General features: G+C 33.0%; 1 protein-coding gene across 7 annotated transcripts in view; it reads right to left on the minus strand.

Moving 5' to 3' along the window:
- Positions 1-26366, minus strand: part of SCN2A (sodium voltage-gated channel alpha subunit 2) — a 150935-nt gene that overhangs the window by 86584 nt on the left and 37985 nt on the right. For 4 of the 7 annotated variants that reach the window (XM_031960548.1, XM_031960550.1, XM_031960551.1 and 1 more), the window contains 8 exons: positions 18114-18203; positions 15364-15492; positions 14597-14688; positions 13372-13644; positions 7763-7826; positions 4778-4919; positions 4440-4646; positions 2814-3104 (listed from right to left, as the gene is read on the minus strand). In XM_031960548.1, the coding sequence (XP_031816408.1) occupies positions 2814-3104; positions 4440-4646; positions 4778-4919; positions 7763-7826; positions 13372-13644; positions 14597-14688; positions 15364-15492; positions 18114-18203 (1288 nt within the window). Of the gene's footprint in view, positions 1-2813; positions 3105-4439; positions 4647-4777; positions 4920-7762; positions 7827-13371; positions 13645-14596; positions 14689-14784; positions 14877-15363; positions 15493-18113; positions 18204-26366 lie in introns of those variants that run through there. The other 3 variants (XM_031960552.1, XM_003763912.2, XM_031960553.1) reach the window with 2 other exon arrangements.

The raw sequence follows: 26366 nt of genomic DNA on the forward strand, positions 1-26366 counted from the left end.
CATGAGCAATCATCTTTTTTCAATTTATACTATGCTATGAAAGTGCCTGTTTTATCCTGTAAATTAAAAATAAAATAAATTTTTAGAAAAAGAAAATTGAAGATGTGGTCCATGAACATTGGTTCTATTTGGTTAACCTTCTGATAGTGCTATTAGAGGGAACATTTTCAGAATACTGATTAGTATGAAAAGAGTTGGCAAAAACTTGGCATGCTGGTAAAAAGATAAGAGAGAATTATTTTTTATGAACTCAATTCTTGTCAAGGCTCAGATAAAGTGCTTTTAAAAAAGCAGTTACCAGAAACATCTTCACATAATTAATCTAGAGTTTTTTGGTGTCTGTGGCCTTCTATTGAGGACATTATTATCAGAACACAAGTTTTACCATAATAATTATAATGGAATGATAATACCCTTATTAATAAATAGAATGCAGTAGAAATTATACAAAAATGAATAAGTATTTTATTTAGGATGCTGAATAATTACAACTATGATTCAAAGAAATACTAACTAAAATAATATCTTTTCTTATAAGTCTTGTGGAAATTCGAAGGGAAGGTCACTGATTAAGATCATAATTTTAAAACTAGAAGAGGCTTTAGCAATCATCTGGTCTAACTGTTTCATATTACAAATGAGTAAACTGACTTAGAGAAGCTAAATAACTTGCCCATGTTCATAGACATAGTGAGTGGCAGAGTCAGAATACAAACTAGGTTCCTCAAACCAGTTCAGGTTCAAATTAACACATATCTTGTACTGTCCCACGTTGCCTCTTAAGAAATTAGGGAAGGTGCAGCAGGGGGATGAAATCTGCTCATGTGAAATTCTACCAAACAGGCCTCTAAGGCTTGGAAGAAGCTAATGACCAATGCACAGTTTTTGTGCCTGAGAATCTTATTCAAGATGGAAGTTTGACTTTTTGTAAGGCATCTTTATTCTTAAAGAATTGTATAAAGGGCTGAAACTCTGTTTCCATATTTTAGAACTTAAATAATTAACAATATATTATTACCAATATTTATGATCTATGAATATCAATAACTATAGCAAAACAGGATAATTAATAATAAGAAAATATAGGCAGTTAGTTTAAACAATAGTTTTATTGTAAAGCTGAAGTAAAGTCTAATTCTCTAATATTTTATCTTATATTTTATGCAGTTTCTGTAGGAAACTCATTAATTTGCAAGGAATATCTATCTATTTATCTACTATGCTCAAAGGTAGATGAGATTGAGCATAAGAGAAAGTAAAGAAGTTATGCTAAGGAGTATTAAGACTTTGGACTTAAATGTTTTAGATGAAATCTAAATAAAAAAGTCTTGATAATTTTTTAAAGACATTCTCTGGATTTCTATGAATAAAAATCCCTTTTCAAATTCCCATCCAAGGAATTATTCATTAGTATTGGGAACTCTTTTTATGTGAACTCCTCTTGCCAATGAAGACTGCAAAACCCTTATGACTCAGGAGGTAGATTGGAAGGAGTTGCCTGGGCCAGAATTCAGTTAAATGACATTCCCAGTGTGTGATACAGCTAGCGGAAATGTCACTCTTTGCCTAAAGTTCTAAGTTTCCTTAAATATAATTCTCTTTAGAATTTCATTTGCATAGAATTTTGGTTACATCATTTCTCATCTCCCTACCTCTCACTGAAATAATGGCAAGTGTAATGAATTGTTTGTTTTTGATGGTACAAACAGCAGATGGAGAACCTAATGTCCTTTTCAGATATAAATACTATTAACCTATTAATAAGTCCTTAACACTCTTAATAACTCCTTGATAATTGATATTCTCCACTATACAGCTAAATGGCACATTGGAAAGAATGTTGGGCCTAACGTCAGGAAAACTTTGAGTTCAAATGTAACCTCAGACACTTATGGCCTATCATTTCAACTTTGTTTGCCTCAATGACCTCATCTGCAAAATAGGAATAATAATAGCATTTCTCCCCCAGGGCTGTTATGAGGATCAAATGAGATGATAATTTCAAGTATTTAGCATGGTAACTAGCACATAGTAGGTGCATTATTACTGTTAGGGGAAAAATAGCAGATTTTAGTTGCTAGCTTCCATCAGTGCAAGTTAATACTATTAAGCAGCAGGAATTTTGCCACTCAACAACCCATAGCATAGCGGAGACACTGGCACAGTAGACAATGGATCTGAACCACATTTCCAATATGGATACTATTAATATAGCTATAGTAACTTCAAAAATATAAACCTGGTAAAACCTGTGGTTTAAAAATATTCTATAAATTAACATTTCTTATTAAGTTTACTCTTTAAACACACAGTTCACATGTTCTTCAAGTTGAGGACAACAAATATCTCTGATGATTATTAATCTGGCAGCATCATGCTATGTATCTGTGAGGCAACCTACTAAAATACTGAAATGTCTTGCTATGTGCAGTGGCCCATGAATATAACTGCTGCTACCAGGTAGGTAGATGAAGATGGATTTCTGGAGCTGAAGAGTTCTGATAGATAGTGGGCTTAACTGATCAGTCATGCATATTAAATTTAACATTCACATAGTGGACCCCATGAATTGGGATAAGAGAAAAGGGATGAAGAAGGAATCAGGCTGCTTAAGGAGGGCAAAACTGGACCAAATAAGAAAATAAAGCAGGTTAAAGTTCTTGTGCTAATTGGAGTATTACTAAGCCTATGAGTAGTCCCTGTACTTTCTGCATGGCCAAGATAGGATCTAAATATTTAAAAACAAACAACATCCTCCAAGAAAACCATCATTCTAGCACTAACATACAAATTACTTAATCAAAAATTTGTACCTGGTGGGGAGAAGAGAATCTTTTTTCATAAGTCAAGCGATTTCCTTCAATGGAAAAACGAAAACCTTTCCTTCTGATACTATCTTCAGATTCAGATTTATGAAATTCCTCTTCTTGCTTCTCTTCTTCTCCAGACTGTTCTTTCTGTTTCCTTTTCTTTCTTCTGTTCCTCCTTTCCTTTGCACTTTTTGAGCTCAGCTTTGATGCTTCTGAAGAGCTCTCTGAGAAGCCTCCTCCCCCACCAGTTCCACTGAATTCTCTAGATTCTGCAGATGCTGCTGCTGCTGCTGCCTAGTAAGGGATAAAGTCCGTGGTAACTATATGCAAATATGCTTTTAAAAATATCCTCATTCCTATTTTCTTTATCATTAGCATCATTAGCTTGATCTATTAATGAAACATAAAACAGTAGTAATACTAACTTAACCAAATGTGGAGAAGCAATATGATGAAAAATATTGGACATAAGAGCCAGAAGACACAAATTTGATTCTCTTGACTATGTCTTTCTAGTTGAATGTCAATGAGAAAAGTTTTTAGCCACTATGACCCTCAGTTTCCTCATCTGTGAAATGGAGATTAAGGAATATTAATAGTTTATAATTTTAATAATATTTTAATATTTATATTATATAACTGATGAGGTAGCAAAAGAATTAAGTGAAATAATTTATACAAAAGTGTTTTAGGTCTAGTAAGTCAAAGTATTTTACAGAAGCTTACATATGATCTTGAAAAGAGACTTGAGTAGAGACTAGTCATATAATACTTTTAAATGATTTTTGATGTAGCCAAGAGACTTCAATTATCACAAGGCTAAGTTCAACCTTTGCTAGAATAAAAGGTAAACAACCTCAGAAATGAACCTCTCTGTGCCCTGTAATTATGAACCTAGTGAGTGCTTACCTTTTTTTTGCCATGCATTTAAAAACAGTCTACATTTAGTTTAGCACAAATTATTGTTATTTAATTCTGACAAAAATATTTTTATTCTACTGGGTAAATGCTTTTCAGTTTGAATGGATAAATTGAGGGTTTCTTGTATAGGATAACAACAAAGACAAACTACAAATCATATATATTAAGGCAATCTAGATTGTAGGAATTTATGTGGCTTAGCTAATTAATGATTGTACAGTATTTGAAAAGCTACAGCTACAAACTGTTAAGCACCATCATTACCGAACAAGCATTTTTCATTGGTTCTTTCATTATGCATTTTAAAATACTCAATGTTAAAAACCATCAAAGTACCCAACAGCAAAAAAGTAGCATAAGTTGACTAAATTAGTCAGTATCTTAGAGAAACTATTTCCAAGAAATTGCCCCCCAAAATAATGATGAATCATATCCTTTCCTCATTGTGAAAGCCTATTGTGTCCACATGCATGGAGTTAACAGAAAAAGGAGAAAAATGTCATTAATAAGAATGATGTAATTTATATGTTTATGCCAGCTTTATTCCATGTTATTTGCCACACCTTGTCATTCACTCTTAACAACTGAGGAAAATAAATAGCCATAAGTAATGAATAGGTCTTCAAAATTTCTAGTTTCCTGTGCTATCGGAATTCTGAGGATGCTGCAAAGAAAGAAACTGCAGTTTGATTCACCACCTAACAATACCTGAGCTTCTTCTTGTTGCTTCTTAAGTTGTTCCAACATCTGCTGAAATTCAGCCTCCTTCTGCTCTGCCTCTTCCAAAGTGGCCTGATTTTGTTCTTCATAGGCCATGGCGACCACAGCAAGAATCAAATTTATAAGATAGAAAGAACCCAAGAAAATTACCAGGACAAAAAATATCATATATGTCTTGCCAGCTGCACGAAGTGTCTGAGATTTAAAAAAATGTAGAAAGATAGTTTAGTGTTCATCGGTCTTCTAAGTAAAGCATTACTATCAATTTGATCCCATTACTACATTTTTTTAATCATTGAAATTTATTGATTTAACTCAGATCTCACCAGTTGATAAAGATTTTCCCAGAAGTCCTGAGTCATCAGGCGAAACAGGGACAGGAAAGCCCAACTGAATGTGTCAAAGCTTGTGTAGCCATAGTTGGGGTTTCTGCCAGCTTTCACACATATATATCCCTCTGGACATTGACTGAAATTAGAAGCCAGGAAAGAAATTATTTTTGTATATCTCTTTGTTATTTTTTATATGTTTGTAGATTTTTCTCCTTTATTTTTCTTTTTTTTCCCCACTCTTTTTTATTTTTAATACACATTACTTTATGAATCATGATGGGAAAGAAAAAATCAAAGAAGAAAAATCACGGAAAGAATGAAAAAAAAAAACCAGAAAAAAGAAGTGAACACAGCATGTGTTGATTTACATTTAGTTTCCTTAGTTCTTTTTCTGGATGCAGATGTTTATAGATTTTTCAATTGCTATTTTATATGATAAATTTACAGAAGGGAAAGAGGAGGAACAAGCATTTATGAAGCATTTATTCTGTGAAAAGCATTATGCTAAGTGCTTTAAATATATTATCCTATTTGATATCTATAATAATGTTGAGAGGTGCTGTTATTATCCCCATTTTACATTTGGAAACTGAGGCAGAACAGAAGTTAAATCACTTGTCCAGAGTCACACAACTAATAATCTCTGAGGTAAGATTTTAATTCAGCTCTATTCTAACTCCAGGCCCAATGCTCTCTTCACTGTATTATCTAAGGGCTATGCTAAACACAAGGACCTTTTCTGTTTACTTCACTTTATTCTATACTAAAAATAGTTTTAGATTTATTAATTCGTAAAGTCCTTAAAAAAAAACTATGAAACAGTCTGATGCCAAGTTTTTATCCTTAGTCACTTCAATACTCAATGTTCTTTAATGCATCATTAACATATTTCTTTGTGAAGATGACATTTTCATTAACAGATTAGCATACTCTTTTTTCTCTGGGATCTGATATCTAAATATAGAGAAATAAAGACTTAGTACTATGTCATTTGACTTTACTTGCTTCTGGAAGAAAATGTCAGAAGGTTACATCCTACTTAGTGACCACATACAAAAGATAAAATCTGCTGAAATAGATCAAAGCAAAAACTTTAGATTCAGATTCACTCTGTGGAAAGATATTAAAAACCATCCTTTTTAACAAAATGGAAAAATATTAAGAAATGCTATTTTTCTCTAACATTCTTTCTAGATTTCTGGGAATAGCTCTGTAGACAAGTGGGTAATAGGTAGGTCAAGGAAAAGAAAGCTTTTCTTAAAGAAATAGATTAAAGGCAATAAGCTAATTTATAACTTATCTTATTTACATCACTGATTTTCTCATTCTTGAATCTACTGGTAGTAGGACCTCTATTTCTCTGAAAGGGAGGTACTCTCATGCCTCAGACTCAGAATATTAAACTCTCATTGATTCTTCCTGCATCCTACTCTAAAATGGGATAATAATAGCATCTACCTCCCTCCCAGAGTGAAGCACTTAACACAAGCCTAGTACACAGTAGATTCTAAATAAATGTTTTTTTCCTTCTTTCTTTCTCATCTTAATGGACAAGCTGAATTAAAATCTTTCTGGCAATATTAATTTTGGCCTAAGTAGTGGTGTGCTGGTAAATGTTTGACAAATGGCTATCAAAAATAGCAATAGCAGCAATAATACCCATTACACATTTCAAAATATAAAATGCTTTAATAATATTTTCTCCATCATTTTCTGAAGTCTAGACCATCAAAAAACCAATAAATCAAACCTTGATTTGTAATGTTTCCATTTTTAAAGGTCTAAATGCTCATACAGAAAAACTAACGATTGACTCTAGTGAACAAAGAATCTAGATCCTGCACTCCCTTGGCAAGTATTATAGCATTAGAATTTCTGTGTAAAGAATATAAAACTATTATTGACTTTTGAGTTTTTGGGGACAAGAATGTTAGCTCATTCATCTTTAAATCCTTCAGAGTCTTGTACAATTTCTTATATGTTTGTTGAATTGTTTATTGAATTGAATTGGATTAAATTATTTTTGAAAAAAGTAGAATCTTATTGAATAGAAATACTGACCTCATAAAAATCATCTTGCTCTCCTGTTTTTTTAAAATTATTAATAACAATAAGTAATATTTATATAGCACTATGTGCCAGACCCTGTGCTAAGTGCTTTACTAACTTTATTAACTTTACTTTTATTAATTTTATTAACTCATTAAAATTATTAATTCATTTTGTCCTTATAAAACTCTGAGATAGGTGTTATTAATTTCCTCATTTTACAATAAGGAAACCGAGGCAGACAGTAGTTAAGCGATTTGTTGTCCAGGATCAAACAGCTACTAGGTGAATAAAGTCAAATTTGAACTCACGTGTTCCTGACTCCTTGCCCAGCATTCTAATCACTGTACCACCTAGATGACCCAACATTGGATCTGGAGTCAAAAGACCTATTTTTGAAGCCAGTTGTATGACTGTGGGCAAGTCATTAAAATTCTGGGGACTAGTTTCCTTATCTGTAAGAAGGGGACCAATAAAATTTTAAATAATTTCCTTCACAGGGCTATTGTTTTGCAAACTGTACATACCCATCAAAGTGAGCTACTATTATAAATAAATCATAATGTGCTATGTGCTGAACAGAATATAGGTAGGACACACAAGGATCTTCCAGAATCTTATATTCTAGTATGATGTGATACAATACTAGATGATCTTTGCACATGGACCCCAAACAGAAACAGTCTACTTCTTATAACTAGTTTTACTTTTCTCTTTTTGTTTTTCATTGTACTTATTTGATGGATTTGATATGAGCAAATAGGATTAGTAATTGTTGGACATGAATGTTTGAAGGAAATCTAAATTCATACTCTGTCTACTCATTCTAGGAATTTTGTGAGGGGAAAATGATGGCCAGGGAGATAGGCAGTGGGAGATTATTCTAGGCAGATGGTATAGCATGGGATATAATAGGAAAGAATGTCTTACCCTGCATCAGAACTGTTACCACAAAGCAATGCATCATTTTGCCCTTCTAAAATGTAAAAATGACCTATTTAAGGAATAAGAAGAAATAAAAAATTGTAAAACTAAAAGTATACCATAATTTACATAGAACCAATGTCAATATATTGCACTTGCTAATCAATCAAACTTTTGAAGATTAATGTCAAAACAAATCATATCATAACAAAGAAATATTTGTTGCTAAATCTAAACAAAAACGAATCCTAAAAACAATTGTACCAAGAAAAAAAAATAGGATGGAGCTATTAATTCAGGGCCCTTTTCTTGGCTCAAATGGTGGGAGGGGAAGCCTAGCTGCTATTAAAATACACTTATGCAACAAAAGGATTACTTCATATTTTTTTAAAAGCTAAGTGCATAAATAGATTTGAACATACTACCTCCCTTATTTCTCCAAATCCCCCCATATTCCAGCCTTGTTTTCTGTGGGCAGTGGCATTTTTTTGCCACATTATTCTAACAAAGTTACAAGTGAAAAATTGGTCTTTTCCAATTTGAAATGATAAACTTGTTTCCTTCTAGATATATATTTCTAGAGTAATTTCTTTTGAAGGCATATGAATAGAAAACTATGACCCAAAACAATAAAATTCTGACACTTTTTATGCCTACCTCCTCCTTTCCCAGGCAATTTAATTGTGACAGAACTGAGGTTAAATAACATTGGCAGCATTTAAAATCTATTCAAAGCAGGTGGTTTATTTTTAAAAGGCTTATTTTAGACCTTAAAGCCTAAAAGCAAATCCCACTATTACTAAAATTGATCCCCTTTCTTCCAGTGTAACCTTTACTGATCTTTCTAATACCTAAAACAGTGGTGAGAATATGGTAGTAATATGACTTCATGAGCTTCCAAGGATATGATTGTGGAAACATATAATACATAAATGAATCCTGAATTAAGTGAATAATACTAAAAAGAGCAATTATTAGATACAAAAGTTTAATAAGAATAGGCTAAAAAAGCTAAAAAAAACTTAGAGGAAAATGGTTAAGGTTTAGGAGATGGCATCTGTGATGACTAAGAATTATAATGGATATATAATGAATTTATAGTAATTTTCATTACAAAAAAGTCTCCAATATATAAAAGATTATCTACTGTGGAGGAGTTAATACCATGATGGGATATGATCTAAAGACATAATTTTGACAGATAGATGTAGTGAAATAAAGCTAGACAAAAGTATAACAATGGTAGGAAAATTTGCAAAATAGTCCTAAAGTGAAATTTATTCATATTTATACCATTCTTTCTTGTGACAGTGTGTGCCTAATAAGAAAGTCTTTAATTTAATCTCCTCCCACACCATCTGATAACTTTTATTCATATATACTCATGAATAGTAAAATATGAAGAATATTAGAGGATTTGTTCAAAATTTTTTTTATTTGTTCATTTGTTCAAAAGCATATATAAGGAATATGTTAAAGATTGAATCTGTAGTACTCAGTTTTAAATATAGTATGTAAATTTGGATTTTACCACCATGATGATACCACCTCTGTCTTTAGATATCAACAGTAAAGGAAAAAATTATCATGGCCACATATACACATCACCATCAAATCAATCGACTAGTTCTAAGCTGGTTTTCTCTGCCATATTAAAAAAATAATTATTACAAGTTACTTAATTTCTGAATTTCAGTTTCATCCATAAAGTATATTAGAAGATTTCCAATGTTAACATTTAACTTTGGAATTGTATGACATCTAGGAGAGTTCATATGGAATTTATAATATAAGACAGAGAGTGTGAGATAATGGAAAGTATCGAGGGTCTGAATCCAGTAGACTTTCATTAAAAAATTTTCTTCTGATGTTTATTACCTGTATGACCTTCATCAAGTTATTTAACCTTCTAGGCCCATCTTTAAGTTTCCTCATCTTTAAAATGATAAGATGGGAACTCCTATAAACATATCCAACTCTTCTTTATTCTTAAACTCTATTATCCCCTCAAGTTATCATTATATATCTCTTCTCCCTTTCTCAATGAAATCCCCTTTGGGAGGTGGGGGGGTGGGGAGGAGGGGAGAGAATTTCTATACTTCTTGCTTTCACTTCCTCTTCTTTTATTAATTTCTCAACTTCTCCAATATGTCTTCCAACCTCATCATTAAACTAAAGCTATTTTCTTCAAAGTTTTCAATAGTCTATTAATTGTTTAATCTGATGAGAGCCCAATCCTCATTTTTTTCAACATCTTTGCTTAATTCTATATCAACAAGAATTTATTAAATTACTTTCTTTCTGCATGGCACTGTAGCATTAGATACAAAAGAAAGGAAAAAAAATTCCTGTTCTATATCTAATGGAGAAAACAACATGTAAGCAATTATAAATAAGATATATGCAATATAAATTGGAGTTAATCAGAACGGGGAAGACACTAATATTATGGACACTATGAAATTTTTTCTCCTCTTAGATATTCTCTCCTCGGAGTTTTCACTTCACTGCTTTTTTTGGTTTTCCTCTTACAGTCCAATTGTTTCTACCTCAAACCATTATTCATGTCATGTCCCATTCTACTGTAGTACACTCCAAAATTCTCTCTAGGGTTCTCATCTTCATATATATATATATATATATATATATATATATATATAAAATAAAATTTTCATATATATATATATCTCACTTTCATTCATATATATATATATATATATATTCTTTCTTAATGGATTCAATTATACTGTCTATGCTGAATGATTTTTAACTCCCTATATCCAACTCTAATCTTTCTCTTGAGCTCAAATCCATAGCCAACTTTCTAAGGAGAATTTCAATCTCAATATACCAAAGATATTTCAGACTCAACATGTCCAAAAGAGAAGTCATGAATTTTACCCCTAAATTCACCTTTTCTACATTTCCCTGTTTTTCTTGTTGAAGATATCAACATCTCTTAGATATAACCTGTTTGTTCCATTCCCACAGACAAGATCCTATTTCATGTCCTCACCTGTCTATCATTTCTTACTGGAACTATGGCAATGGTACTCTAACTAGTCTCTTTGATTCAAGTCTCTCTCCACTCTAATTTTCTTACATCTGGTTATCAATGTGATTTTCCTAAAGTGAAAGTATAATCATATTACTCTTAACCTGAATAAAATAAAAATAGGTAAAATATGTTACCTATTGCCACTAGAATCAGATATGAACTTTTTAACATTTAAAGCCCTTCTCAGTCTCAACCCAACCTATCTTTTCAGTTTTATTAAATATTACCTCATTTTAGTCCAGTTAAGCTGGTCTTTTTACTGTTCCTCATCCACATGGTTCTCTATGCTTTTGCAGTAACTATTATCCATGCTTGAAATGGACTCTTCTCAATTTCTTCTTAGCATTTCCAGTTTCCTTCAATATTTAGCTCAAGCATTTTCTTCTCTATGAAGCCTTTCCTGATCCTTTGGCAGCTGCTCCTGTCCCTTCCAAATGATTATTTATTTTGCACATAATCAAGTATATACATATTCTCTCCTATGGCTAGATTGTAAGTTCCATGTTGTCAAAAGCCACTTAATTTCTAATTCTGTATTCCCAGCATTCATCAGTATGGCACACAGCCATCACTGAATAAAGGCTTATTGATTGATAATTATATTATTGGATTGAATATTATATTATGATTTTGAATATTATTATATTGAAAGGGAAATTAAAGTCAGACTGTGAAGCACTATAAATGCCAAGGTAAGAAAGTTGTATTTTATCCAAGGAGCAGTGAGGAACTACTGAAGATTCATGAACAGGTAAGTGACATGCCTGTACTTCAGAAAGATTATTTTTGAGGTTGTTTGAAGGATACATTGGACAGAGAAGGCAACTGGAATCAGGAGACCAATCAAGAGGCTATGAAACTAGTCCAGGAGAAAAACGATGAGGGTCTGAACTACAGTAATAAGTGAGTGAGTGAAGAGAAGTGGAGCAGTTTGAGGGATATAGAGGAAGAATTAAAGTTTGGCAAATGAATAGCTATTGGGGGCAAGTGGGAACAAATAGAATTGAGAATGACTTCAAAGTTTCAAACCGCAAAGAGGGAAAAGATTGTTATGATTTTAACTGACACAATGAAATTTGGAGGAAAGATGGATAAGAGGTAATAATGAGCTCCATTTTTGACATGTTTAATTTGAATAGAGATGTCTATGAAGCAGCTTGCTGCTCATAGGCTTGCCTCAAGCTCAGGAAAGGAATTAGGTTTACATTTATAGTTTTAGTTGTTTTCTGCAGAAAGATGACAAATGAAACTATAGGAGCAAATAAGATTACTAAGGGACAGGAGAGACAAAAGAGGAGAAGAGAGAAGAGGAGAGGAGAAAAAATAAAGAGAAGAGAAACTAGGAAAAAATCCTGGGAGGTATATGGGAGTTGACTGTGGTCAAAAAGATATCAAGAGGATCAAAGAGACTAGGGGAGAAGGGAGTTTTAGGATCTAAGACTGCAAAAAGTTCAAGAAAAGTGCACAAAAAAAATCTTGCCCATAATCTCTCACAAATCTTTTATGTAGGATCCACTCACCAAGATACAGGCCTTCCAACAGGTCTCTTGAAATTATGTCCATTTCTTACTTCTCAACTGCTTTCCTACTCATACACATCTTCAATATCTTTTACACTACTTTTAATATGAAACTCTGCTCACTGCAAGCTGCCTTAAATATTACCTAAAGGAGCTCCACAATGGTCAAAATAGTTGGCCTAACTATCAATCTAGGAAGAGAAAAGTAGATGAAGAATGCCTATCGTCTAGACTATGATATATAGTTTGGACATGTATGGAACTGACCCACAAATAAACAAACAATGAAATAAATAAGTGAATGAATGAATATAATGCAACTAAATGTCAACTATATTAGAATGTCAGCTCTATTAGTGTAATATCTGCATATCTTGGACAAACATTATAATAGGTAATTGGATCCAGAATTATAAAGGAAGATTTGTTAAAATCTGGATTGTATTCATACAACTATATAGTTCTTTTAATAATTCTAAGCTTCTCCCTGAAACAAAAAGCATTCTTTCTAACACCAATATATTTCTGTGAAACTATATTGTTGTAAATATTATTATATATTATTGTAACCCATGGAAACAATCTCTGAAGAATTATCCAAAAGGTAACAGAGATACTCATGGTAGGTCTAAATAGGATGTAAATAGGATGTAACATGAAGGATCACAAAGCACAACATAAATGATATTATATTTTTGGTTAGATAAGGAATGAAAGTGGATTATCTATCTTTCTATGTTTCTACTTCATTTTTTAGACTGTATCTGTGACTTCATTGATATAGGGAACTCAAAATGAGGAAACTCCCTATATCAACACTTGTTGATATCAACAAGTTACTTGGTCAGGACACCAGAGATTGTATGTGTCAGAGAAGGGAACAGAAGTCAAGCCTTCTTGATTCCTGGGCTAGCCCTTAATCCAGTACTCATGTTGCATCTCTTAGCTAATATTACAACAGAAATAATTTTCAAGTGGATCTTAATATTTTTTTTATCAATAAACAATGTGATAATTGTGAAAACAGAATATCTTACTTTTGTCCTCAATGTAGTCATCCCAGTTAAATGTGCTCACTGTCTTATTGTAATAGGTACCATTTCCATCCCATGAGCTATTAAAGTAGGAAGTAATGTTTATTTCAAAGGTAGAGTTATCTGGGGGCCATTGCAAACATTTATTCCTCAAGTTGCCCATGAACAACTGTAGTCCAATGAGAGCAAATACACTCAGACAAAACACAGTCAGGATCATGACATCAGAAAGCTTCTTCACTGACTGGATCAGGGCCCCCACAATAGTCTTCAGTCCTATGAGAAGAAAAAATAAAAAGAGAGAAAACGTCTTAATTATGCCATTCAAAAGCCACTTAACCTATCAAAACATCATGAGCTTGTCCTGCAAAATAAAGTTTCATGCATAATGCCAACTATATTAGTTTAATGTCTGTGGCTGAGTAATGTTTTCATGAAAAGCCTGCTAGCTTGTGAAGATGAATGAAGAGCTGAATTGTATATGTTCACTGGAAAATTAGAAATGGAAATGGAAATCGCATATTTCTAAATATTTCTTCTTACAGCAAAACAAGTGATTTTGTTATTCATGCTTGTACATCAACCCTCTGTAAACAGTTTGCTTTTATTTGCAGATACCTCACTCCCAAAACTCTTAGCTGATTTTAGAAAAATTTATGTGAACTACAATAGTATGAAACAGTAAAGTGATGAAAGTGAGATGAGATTACATTTTAATGTATACTACATGCCAGGTTTGGAGGAGGGAGACATCTGAAAATTGAGGCCCATGCAACACCCATGCTACTTTTCATCATTTAATTAAATCTGCAATTATGATGACAAGTCTGAGTCCTATGTGCCTGCAGTAAATGGCCAAATTTGCATCAGTACGAAAGCCTCATAGTTTGGTTTCTATGTAAAAAAGGAAAGCTTGATGTCATCAGATGCAAACCAAACAGGCTGTATATTGCAAATGCCTCATGCAAAAATGTTAAACTCAAAGGCTGATTTAGAAAAGAAAAGAAAGCTAATATTAAAAAAAGCAAAGAATCGCATCAAATTAAAATCTGATGTCCTGATTCCTGCTTTTTAAAAAAATATATATGTATATATATATATATATATATATATATATATATATATATATATATGTAACAAGGAACGAGCAACATTGCTTATGCTGAAAAGCTGTGATATCAAATTCAATGCAACTAAAATCAGCCTCGGTGTTTAACCTGGCTCTCACCTGGAATGACCGAAATTGTTTTCAATGCTCGGAGAACTCTGAATGTTCTCAACGCTGAGACATTGCCCAGGTCCACAAACTCTGTCACATATCTGTATAGGGGAGTTCACACACAAACACAATGACAGCACACAAGAAACGGCTGGAGATATGAGGGGCCTACCACCTTACACCAGTCAACTTCTTACCTGGGATTACAGAAATAGTTTTCAAAGCTCTCAAGACTCTGAAAGTTCGAAGAGCTGAAACATTGCCTAGGTTTACAAATTCTGTTACATACCTGTAGAATTAAACCAGAGTTATTTAGAATTTTGGAAAAGCTTAATTTGTGTTGGTCTTTCATAGAGACCTTTTCAATGTTTACTTCACGATGCTATTAGGTATTTTTTTTTAATAACACTGTTGTTCATCGTGATCATTTTTAATTTTAAGGCATCTGATTTGGCCATTTGGTAGTTATAAGACAAAATAGCCATTTGAATTAGATGAGAAAACCTAGGAAATACTCCTTTTCATTTAATAGTATAAAGTTAAATTGAATGGCAGAGAATTTCTTATGGTCGATTTTTCTACTCTCTCTTTCTTTCTCCTTTGACATATATTCCTATTTGGAGGATAAAGGAGAAACTGAAATACCCTAAACTTTTCTTGGTAGCTAAAGTAAATGCTTGCTTCTCTGAAAAGGAGACCATTTAAGAGCAGACTATGGTAATTGGTAACCACCAAAGATTTACCCACCCCTACTGAAAAATAGTTGAAAAACTTACGCAAAAGTAATGACAGTGAAATCAAGCCAGTTCCAGGGGTCCCGAAGAAATGTGAAACCTTCTAAACAGAAGCCCCTTGCAAGAATTTTAATAAGCGATTCAAAGGTATAAATTCCTGTGAATGTGTACCTGAAGGAAAATAGCCAAGGAAAGTTTAAACATTGAGAGGATGACATGATAATATATTTCTTACAGAAAGCTTCCATTCTATTTTGTGAACATTTATTGTCTACTCTATGCTAGGCACTGGGTTTGGTGCAAGAAATGTAAAGTGTGTGGGGAGAAACAGCCCAATCTGTGGGCCCAGATAAACAAGAGAGGAAGAAATAATAAGTTTGATAACAAGGTATTAAATGGTGAGAGCAAAAAAGAGGTATGGACACAATGCAACAAGAAATCTAAGGTGAAAAAAAAAAAGATTTTGAGCTGGGGAGAAGGTTTTGTGAAGGTAGTGACTAAACTGGGCCTTAAAGAAAGTCAAGGATTTCTGTGGGAAAAGACATAGAAGAGATGATGGTCTTCATGAAAGCACAGTGGCAGGAGAAGGGAGGTTATAATCAGAAAATAGTGAGGAGTTTGATTTGACTGTGAAACAGAGAACATACAGGAAAAATAATAAAATTGGGGACTCAGCATTCTACTATTATATAATTAATATAAAGATAGGCAAAATTACTGAGATTTTGAATCTAAATGACTGGAAAAATTGATTATATTATTAACAAAGACAGCTGAGAGGAAAAGCAGATTTTAGGGGGGAAATATTGAATTTAATTTTAGACATGTTGAATTTAAAGCCAGATACCCAAATGGAGGTATTCATCAGGTGGAAATGTGAGAATGGAATTCAGGTGAAATATTAGAACTAAATAAATAGATACTGGAGTCATCTGCATAGAGGAGACAACTGAATCCATGTGAATAGATTATATTGCCAAGGCTTAGACTGTGGAAAGATGAGTAATTAGATCAGACGATTGGAGGATATCTTCATTAAGAGGGGAAGAAGAAGAAAAAAGAAAAAAAAAAGAAGAAACAAAGAAAGAAGAAAAAAAGAGGAGGAAGAAAAGAAATTGAAATAGTAATGGAGAATAAAAAATGATCAAACAAGTAGGAGGAGAATCCAGAAAAATCCAAACAAGGGAAGAGAGAACATCAAAAAATGAAGGGTTGATCCACAAAGTCACATGTTGCAGAAAAGTCAGAGAAGTTGAGGAAAGGGATATTGGATCTTGTTAAGTGCTTGAAGGTCTTGATAGAACAATTTCAAAAGACTTGTGGAGTCAGAGGCAAAAGGCTAAGAAACAAGTAGATGATGTGCTAATGAAGATGAATATGGACCACTTTTTCCACCCTGAGGCAATTAGGGTTAAGTGACTTGCCCAAGGTCACACAGCTAGGAAGTGTTAAGTGTCTGAGGTCATATTTGAACTCAGATCCTCCTGACTTCAGGGCTGGTGCTCTATCCACTGCTCCACCTAGCCACCAAAGCTACTCTTTAGACATTTAGCAATAAAAGGGAAAACATAAGATGATGGGTTCTAGTTAATTCTTCTGTAAAATAAAAAGGGTGAATTAGTTGACCCCTAAGGTACCTTCCCCTCTAGTACATGACACTATGCTGGTTTAAGAGTAATAAGGGAAATTTTTCTTAGCATAGGGGCTACCTAAGTATGCATTTCAACAGGGAAAACAGAGAAAGACTAAAGATTTGGGGAGAGGAGAAAGCCACTTAATCCTCCAAAACCCAAAAGAAGGAGAAAAGTAAAAAGATATATGGAGATTTTGAGTTAGAGAACAGGAGTAGGAGATAAAAGACTTTAAAAAATGAATTTAAGTTTCCACATGGATGATCTGATTTTTTTCTTTTTCAGAGTTATAGAGCGATACAATGTAATCATTAAATTCCAAAAAACAAAATCAAACACAAAATATCTTGTTGAAATTGAGACCAAGTAGATATTTTCAGTTAACCAATAATAATTTTTATTTGAATAAATGGAAAATTTGGGTCTATAAAATATTATGTATTACCTATGTCTTCCAGAAGCATAAAATATTTTCTTTTTTTAAGGAAATTATAAATCTATTTTAGGGCTCAGAAGAAGCAACACAGAAAGATTAGATACATAAGTGTGCATTACACAGTATGTATATTCCTTCTTATGTAGCCCTAGTAGTCTTTATAAACACAATGAGATGATTAAACTTAAGGCTGGATACCAACTTTGAAATAATTTAAGAGATCAAACGATTTGTCCAAAGTAGCTATTTGGTAAGTTGCATCTTTAAACTATTTCTCTCTTTCCATCAAACCTTGCTATCTTTATGAACAAAGAAAGGTGTGATATATTCAACTCATTGAGAGAATCCCAGCATTTCTGCCCTTTCCTTCTCCACCAAACCCTGCAGCCCTGCCATTGACTCATTGTGACAATAACATTGGCTGTGATATCCAAACTCTTAGGTTCAATGCTTGTGCGACTTTTCATAAGTTATTTGGCTTTCCCAGGTCTCAGTTTCCTCATTGGCAAAATAAAAGATACTTATACTTAGTTTCTGAAATCCCTTCCAGCCATAGAGCTATATTATGAAATTAGTAGTGTTCTAATTATGTAACTGGTTCAGTATCTCTCACTTAAAGTAGAAGCAAGAATGAGTTATAGAAGTGGGCTAATGATGTAATAAGATGTTAAAAGCACATTTTAAAATACAAAAGGATATTGTTATTGATAATTTTTTCTACTTACTCTACATTCTTTGTCCAGTCTGGAGGGTTACTCATGGTCATAAACACACAATTGGTGAGAATAGTGCACATAATGAGCATGCTGAATAAAGTAGGGTATAGTCAAGGAACACAGTGTACAGCAGAAAAACTTGTTATCATGTACTACCCATGCTAATAACATTTATTGTCAATTCAAAGGTAAGAAACTACTAATAATCATTCTACTATTTTTGCATTTTCTTTATTTCTCTATGGCTGAATCTATATTCACCAAGGCTATTTTTAAATGTCACCATAGCCACCACTTTGGGTCCAGTTCAGTTATTTTGACTATTTTGACAACCAATTGCCACTTTGAGTCCAGTTCAGTTATTTTGACTATTTTGATAACCAATTGCCACTTTGGGTCCAGTTCAGTTATTTTGACTATTTTGATAACCAATTGCTAAGCAATCAATTAATCACTGAATGGTCCAAAAATTTCAGTTACTTTAAAGACAGAGTCAGCAAGTTTTTCTTGAGGCCCATAATGAAAAGATAATATTTTTATATTGTAAGATCCTTTTAGGACTTGTGAAACTAGAACATATTCAATAGAGTTCAAGGTAGATCTACCGAAGAATATTTCCTAAGAAATATTATAAAAGAAGAATTCCACTCTAACTCTTTTTCTATTTTACATGTGTAAAAATATGGCTTAGCATTAATTCACATGTAAAGATAAAAAACTCAATCCTCAAAATTCTGTAATAAGATGACAAATAAATTGTCTTACATATTAAAAATTGTAGGAAGAAATTCACTGCTATTGTAAAAAGTCACAGACATTTGTCAATGAAAATCTGAACATAATTATAAAACGATTCAAGATAAGAAGTAAATGAATTGTTTTACAAAATAAATTTTAAATGAATAAAAAGTTCTTTTATTTCTCTTTATCATAAAATATTATAATATTCAGTCACATTATACATGATCAACCAGATCTTGGGATCATAAGGCTGGAAGAAAAAAAGGTCAAATGGGATTTCTTTTGACTTCAAATGATTAAATATTATAAATCAGGATGAAACAGGTTAAGTGAGAATGGTAAGGAAATTACCTTGTATAATGAGACTTTGCACTGAATGGCTAACTTCAATCAGTGCTATAATTAGTGTTTCATTTTTAATGGCACTCAAATTTATTAGCTTCATTCAAATAGAGAGTTCAGATGCATTCAAATAAAAAAAAGACATAAATGACATATGTATGAATCAACCACATGATGGCACTACAATCTAAAACAATATAAAGAACTATTTTGATTTTACATTAAAATCACAGTAAAGAAATCAGCTTAAAAAAAGTAAGTAAAGTTTATGTGATAATTTTGATGAAATAATTGAATATTAGAAAATAAAATAATAGCATTAAAACAATGCAACATATTTCCTTTGATTTTAATTCATTATTCTCATTTGAACATACAGAATTGGCAGCTAACAATCTTCTTTATCTATACTAAGCAATAATTTTTGGAGGTCCTTTTCAGAAGAGAAACAAGATATTAGAAAAAGAAAGAAATCAAGATAGCCTAATAATATTTATATCATGTAGAATATTTCATAGTTTTAGGAAATTTTATCTCTCATCTCCCTAGAAATCTATCTTTTTCAGCCTTCCAAAATAGTAAGAGGATCCCATCATAGACACATACTGTTAAACTTATTTCAAACTTAAATACTTTATTGATGTCTGTATTACCTTTACAAATGCAGATTGCAACTTCTTTATAATTTGGTAGATGAGATCTGCTCTGGTCATATAATTCCTCATCTTGAAGAAAAACTGGTAATAGACCTCTCTGTAGTTAGTACAGATCCCAAATAATAGATGTTCAGTCACTCACTGGACTCCATACTCTAAAATTTTCCAGGCAGCACTAAAATTCTACAATTATTAAAGAATTGACCAATCACATGGAGAAAATATCATATCAAAGGTAAATATGAATTTTAGATGCAAATCCATAACCTTTAGAAAAAGACTAATATTTGCTGCCATTCCTTAATTTTTAAAAATGTGGTCAATAAATACAACAAAGGAAATGATGGTGTTGCATTATTAGATAAAGACATTGGTTTTTTTTTTAAAAAATAGGCCCAGCTCTAAGGTATCACCTTACATCTATCAGATGGGCTAACAAAACAGAAAAGAAAAATGACAAATGCTGGAGGGGATGTGGAAAACTGGGATACTAATGAACTGTTGGTAGAATTGTGAACTAATCTCCATTCTGGAGAACAATTTGGAATTATGTCCAAAGGGCTATAAAACTATACTTACCCTTTGACCCAACAATACCTATTAGGCTTATATTCCAAAGAGATTAAAAACAAAAAGGAAAAAGACCTACATATACAAAAGTATTTATAGCAGCTCTTTTTGTGATGGAAATGAATTGAAAAGTGGAGTGTCCATTAATTGGGGGAATGGTCAAAGGAACCAAATAATTATGATGGAATACTATTGTGCTATAAGAAATGAACAGATGGTTAGAGGAAAAACCTGGGAAATTGATTTGAACTGATTCAAAGTGAAGTGAGCATAACTATAGGAATATTGTACACAAATAACAGCAATATTGTATAATGATCATTTGTGAATGTCTTAGTTATATTTAGCAATAAAATAAACCAAGATAATTCTGAAAGACACATGATGAAAAATGCTATTCACCTTTAGAGAAAAATCTCATGGAATCTTGAGTATAGACTGAAGCATACCTTTTCACATTATTTTTCTTTTTTTTCCCCTTGAAACATGGCTAAAATGGAAATGTTTTTCATGACTTCACATGTACAATTGATATCACATTTCTTGTCTTCTCAATGAATAAGGAAGGGAATGAAAAACTCAAAATTCAGAATTTAAAAAAAAAGAATGTTAAAAATAAACAATAAATTTAATTTTTAAAAATAAAATAAAAATAAACCTTAGAAAAATTGAGATCAAGCAGAACTTAAAGTTACAAGGTCCCACTAAAAAATAATATACTTTTACTAATATTGTATTTAATTTATACTTTAACATATTTAACATGTATTGGTCAACCTGCCATCTAGGGGAGGGGGTGGGGGGAAGGAGGGGAAAATTGGAACAAAAGGTTTGGCAATTGTCAATGCTGGAAAATTGCCCATGCATATAACTTGTAAATAAAAGGCTATAATATTTTTTTTAAAAAATAACATACTTTAATTGAGAGTTTCCAAATTCAGTACACTGTTAAATTTACATTTATTAACAAATGACAGTTCTCTTGGAATTAATATATTTGATAAGAGATGCAAATAATAGTATATCTGACTCTGAGGCCAACTTTCTATTCATGACAACAGGTTGCTTTTTGTAGGAAAGAATAGCCAGTTATATTATCTGAAAAAGAACTTTAAACTCAAAAACACAAGGACCAAATCTCTATTTAAATATGATTTATAAAGTGAATATAATATCTTTCATGTTAGAACACATAAATATTTTAAAGGAATGATATCTAAGGAATTTATGCCCTTTAAATCTCCATTTTCTTTTCTGCATCTTTCTGCAAAATTTTTTGCACTAGGAATGACCACAAATTTAATATATTTCCTTCTAGTCCCTTAAATAGGATGAGCTTCCATAATCACTGCCTGGTCATCATGCATCCCAGCTAGGTCAATAAAGCATCATCGTTCTAATACTGTAGAACTAGAGTTGGAAAGGACCAATTACCCCCAGGGTCATCAAATTCAACTCTCTTCCCTTTCTTAGGGCAACTAGGTGGTGCTGGATAAATAATACAGGGTTAAAGTCAAGTTCAAATTCAGTCTCCAATGCTTTCTAGTTATGTGGTTCTTGGAAAGTCATCTAATCCTGTTTGCCTCAGTTTCCTCATCTGTAAAGTGGGGATAATAAACATGTCTACCTTGCAGGGAGTTGTGAACGAGATAATAATTATAAATGCCAACATATAGTAAGCACTATATAAATGTTGTTGTTATTATTATTATTATCTATAAATTGAAAAGGATGAACCACATGAAATCTTGCTTCTAGATTCAATACTCTCTGATTTTATAACAAAAACATTCAAACAAGTTTATATCTCCCTGTAGGAGAGAAAGAATAAAACTGAGAATTACAATAATATTGCTTTGTGTTTTTATCATTTTTAATCAATATAACTAAATAAAATTCCGAGAAGTATTTGAAAACTGTAAGGTTAGACATCATTGACTTCTTGTTAATATAATCCATTTTTTTTATCATTTCACCCTTCCACTTTGTTTATAAAATATGATAGTATAGTGCAGAATACACAAAGATATGGATTACATAAATCATCCACAATCAAGCAAAGAGTGTTTGAAGCATACATGAAAATACAATTTTAAGCTTCTGATCACCAATCCAGTGGTAAAAACATTAAGCAATTCCATTTGTAATTACTTAGAGCACTTATGGCTATGGGGCCACTACTTTATTTAGCAGTATTATAACCTCCTCTTTGTGGGATTTCTTTCAGTACTTTTGTTTAAATGATTTCCTTTTCAGAATAGTTATATTAGACAAGGTTAAATTTATTTAGGGAAATATCTCCTTTCATTTTGGGAGGAGGTTGTAATTTTATGTAGTGGAAAGGAGAGGAAACAGATTTTTCTTGAGCTTCATTGATAATATCATCAAAGAAACAAGGAGTAGGTAAGAGAGAAAAGAAAATGTTAATGTGTTAAACAAGTGTAAAGAAAGCTTCCTTTATGAAATTGGGAAGGCAACCTGCCATTGGCCTTTACAAAGTTAAACTTGAATAATTTTCTAGAATATGACAAACTATGTCTTTATCAAAGGTCAAATAGTATAGGAAGAGATTACTAACTATCCTACTGGCCAGGGCAGAAACTGAATCTGGCACGGAGAAGATAGAAACAGAGTCAGAGAGAGAGAGAGGGAAGAGAGAAAGAGGGAGAGAAGGGGGGTTAGGAGGGAAATGGGGAAAGAGAGAGAGAGAGAAAGAGATGGAGCAGGAAGAGGAAGACAGGGAGAGGAAAAAAGGGAGAGGGAGAGAGTGTGGGGGAGAGGAAGAGAGGGATAGAAAGAGATGGAGAGGGAAAGGGAGACAGAGAGAGGAGGGGAGAGAGAGAAAGAGAGAGACAAATACAGAAATAGAAAGACAGAGACAGAGAGACAGGGAGACAGAGACACAGAGAGAGAGAGAGACAGTGAGGCAGAGAGAGATGGAGAAAGAGAGGGAGAGGGAGAAAGGGAGAGAAGGAGAGGAAGATGGAAATAGGGAGAAGAAGATAGAGAGGGAGAGAGAGAGAAGGGAAAGGAGAGAGAGAGCAAGAGCAAGAATCAAAGCAAGAGTGAGAGAGAAAGAGAGAAAGGGAGAGGGAGAGAGTGTGAGGGAGAGAGAGAGGTAGGGAAGAAGGGGAGAGGAAGAGGGAGAGATGGAGAGAAAAAAAAGGATAGGAAGATAGAGAGATAAGGAAAGAGGGAAAGGGAGAGATGGGAAAGGGAGAGATGGAGAAGGAAAGAGAGAAGGAGGCAGAGGGAGAGATGAAGAGGAAGGGGGGCAGAGGAGAAGGAGAGAGGGAGAGGGAGAAAGACTTAGGAAAGGAGCAGCTTCAGGAAGCATATCCCCTGGCAGCAAAGAAGAGAGCCAATTGTGAATTCAAGAGAATTATTTCTGGCAGATAGAAGTAAAACTGAGAAGTGCAGAACTAGAAAGCTAAGGTGAGAAATCCATGTAGAAGAGATGCTGAGTTCAGGGGAAGCAGCATGACATGATAGAAAGAAGAGAAAGGACATCAGGATTTTGCAGTAATGGGGGCCTTGGCCATTGTATTCCCTACATGTGAACCTCATTATCACTTTACTCTAAGTTTATGTCTACTCTTCCATTGATGTATGTATTTCTGGGAAGGCGTGTTCTAGATTATTTTTGTTGGGGAGGGGGTGGGAAAGAGATATTTTGTAGCTATTATTCTTTTTTTTTTAATTTATTTTTTAATAGCCTTTTATTTACAGGATATATGAATGGGTAACTTTACAGCATTAACATTTGCCAAACCTCTTGTTCCAATTTTTCACCTCTTACCCCCCCACCCCCTCCCCTAGATGGCAGGATGACCAGTAGATGTTAAATATATTAAAATATAAATTAGATACACAATAAGTATACATGACCAAAACGTTATTTTGCTGTACAAAAAGAATCAGACTCTGAAATATTGTACAATTAGCTTGTGAAGGAAATCAAAAATGCAGGTGTGCATAAATATAGGGATTGGGAATTCAATGTAATGGTTTTTAGTCATCTCCCAGAGTTCTTTTTCTGGGCATTGTAGCTATTATTCTTACTATGTAATGTTGGGAAATATTTTATTTTGAGTTGTGTCTCCTGGGTAACAATTAAGGGAAGCCAATTTTAGGAGGCCAGGCCCAAATAATACCTTCAAAACCACAGGGAAATTCCATTCTTCAGGGAATACCCAGATACAAGGGCAGAGTCAGCTGGCTCTCAGGGTTGGAGTGGGGAGGTGTGCTACATTTATTTTTTTTAATTGAAAAATACTTAAAATGTAAAAGATGGTGAGGTAGCTAACTTAGTCTCAAAGAAGAAAGCTAGGTATACACAAAGGGAACTATGAAGGTAGAACAAACTTGTCAAGTCTCAAAATTTGGACTAATGAAGCACATTTATTAATATGTCTTAACAGAAATATGAATCTCATTATTATGCAAAATACCTGATATTTGCCTAGCATTTTTCAGTTTACAAAGCACTTATACATTATCCTCACAATAACAATATGAAAATGCAAATAGCATAAAGAACTTGAAGCTCAAATAAATAACCTACCTAGGTCATAAGATCAATAAATCATAGCATTTTTAGTTGAAAAGGAACATCTGCTACCATGTTATGCGGTTGCGAATAGAAAGTAAGTTTTCTAATTCTTATTATAGGCTTATTTCACCCTATAATTCTATGGTAGTGGCAGATTTGGTTTGAACTATAGGGGTAAGTAAGGATGAATCTAGGTAAGGAATGGGAATGACTGTCAAGATGGAATGTATAACTGTACTGCCTTTTCCAGAAATTAGCTTTATAATCAGATATATGTAGTAAGGGAGTAGGATTTGAAAGGGTCATATAAATATCAAAACTATGTTGTCTTAAAAAAACAAATATAGTAAATATAACTATAATTTATCAGCTTATCAATTTTCCAAGTTCAAGACACAAAGCTATTTTTACATCCTAACAGCTAATGAAGACAACAACCATCTGTTAAATAAATAATAGTAAAAACAGAAGCATTAACATAAATACAATCCACTAATTTTCTGAGTTAATAGTCATTAGCTCTTGATGGAATAATACTAGCTCTTACTCAGAGGCAGATAGGTTGCACAGTGGATGAAATGTTAAATCTTGAGTCAGATGAGTGCAAATCTATCCTTGGACACCAACTATGTGATCTTGGGCAAATTACATAAGGCCTGTCTGCATCAGTTTCCTTAACTGTAAAATGGGGATAATAATAGCACTTATCTCCCAGGGTTACTATAATGACCAAATGAGATCATATTTATAAAACATTTAGCACAGTGCTGCACACAGCTGATATTTACTAAATGCTTTTCTCTTCTCTTCCACTTCCCTTTACATAACAAATCACCCAGCAGGAAAGTATCCTGTCAGGAAATAATCTAAGACATTATCAAATGGAAGATTCTCTACCATCTGTATCTTGTCAATTCTAGCACCAGTGTCAAAAGGATTGCAATATTGTTCCTTTTTAGAATATGATCTTGAGATCATGAATTAGATCTTTTATTCTGTCCTCAACCCTTTCTACATAGTAAGGCACAATTTTAACTCTGTCAGCCAGTCATTCAGTGTGAATAGTGTGAATAGAATTCATGGGATGCAAACTATATAAATATGACTAAGATACTACAGGGATCTGCTAAGGGTACTATGTCCGCCAAAATAAAATCTCTTTACTACTTAGTATTCATTCCTCTGAGTTCATAAGGTTGAAAGATTCATCATCCTACAGCTAATGATGACTGAAATAAAGCTGCTCTGAATTTAACCAGGCTGGCTTCTGGATAAACTGTCAACAAATCACAAATTCAAATCTTTTAAGTTGGATAGAATCTTCCAGTGCTTGCATTCAAAGGAACTTATGTCACCAAAGTGCCTGTGGATGTCTCTAGTGATGAATTATCACCAGGTCAA

Source organism: Sarcophilus harrisii, chromosome 3 (assembly GCF_902635505.1).
Source record: "Sarcophilus harrisii chromosome 3, mSarHar1.11, whole genome shotgun sequence".
NCBI lineage: Eukaryota > Metazoa > Chordata > Mammalia > Dasyuromorphia > Dasyuridae > Sarcophilus > Sarcophilus harrisii.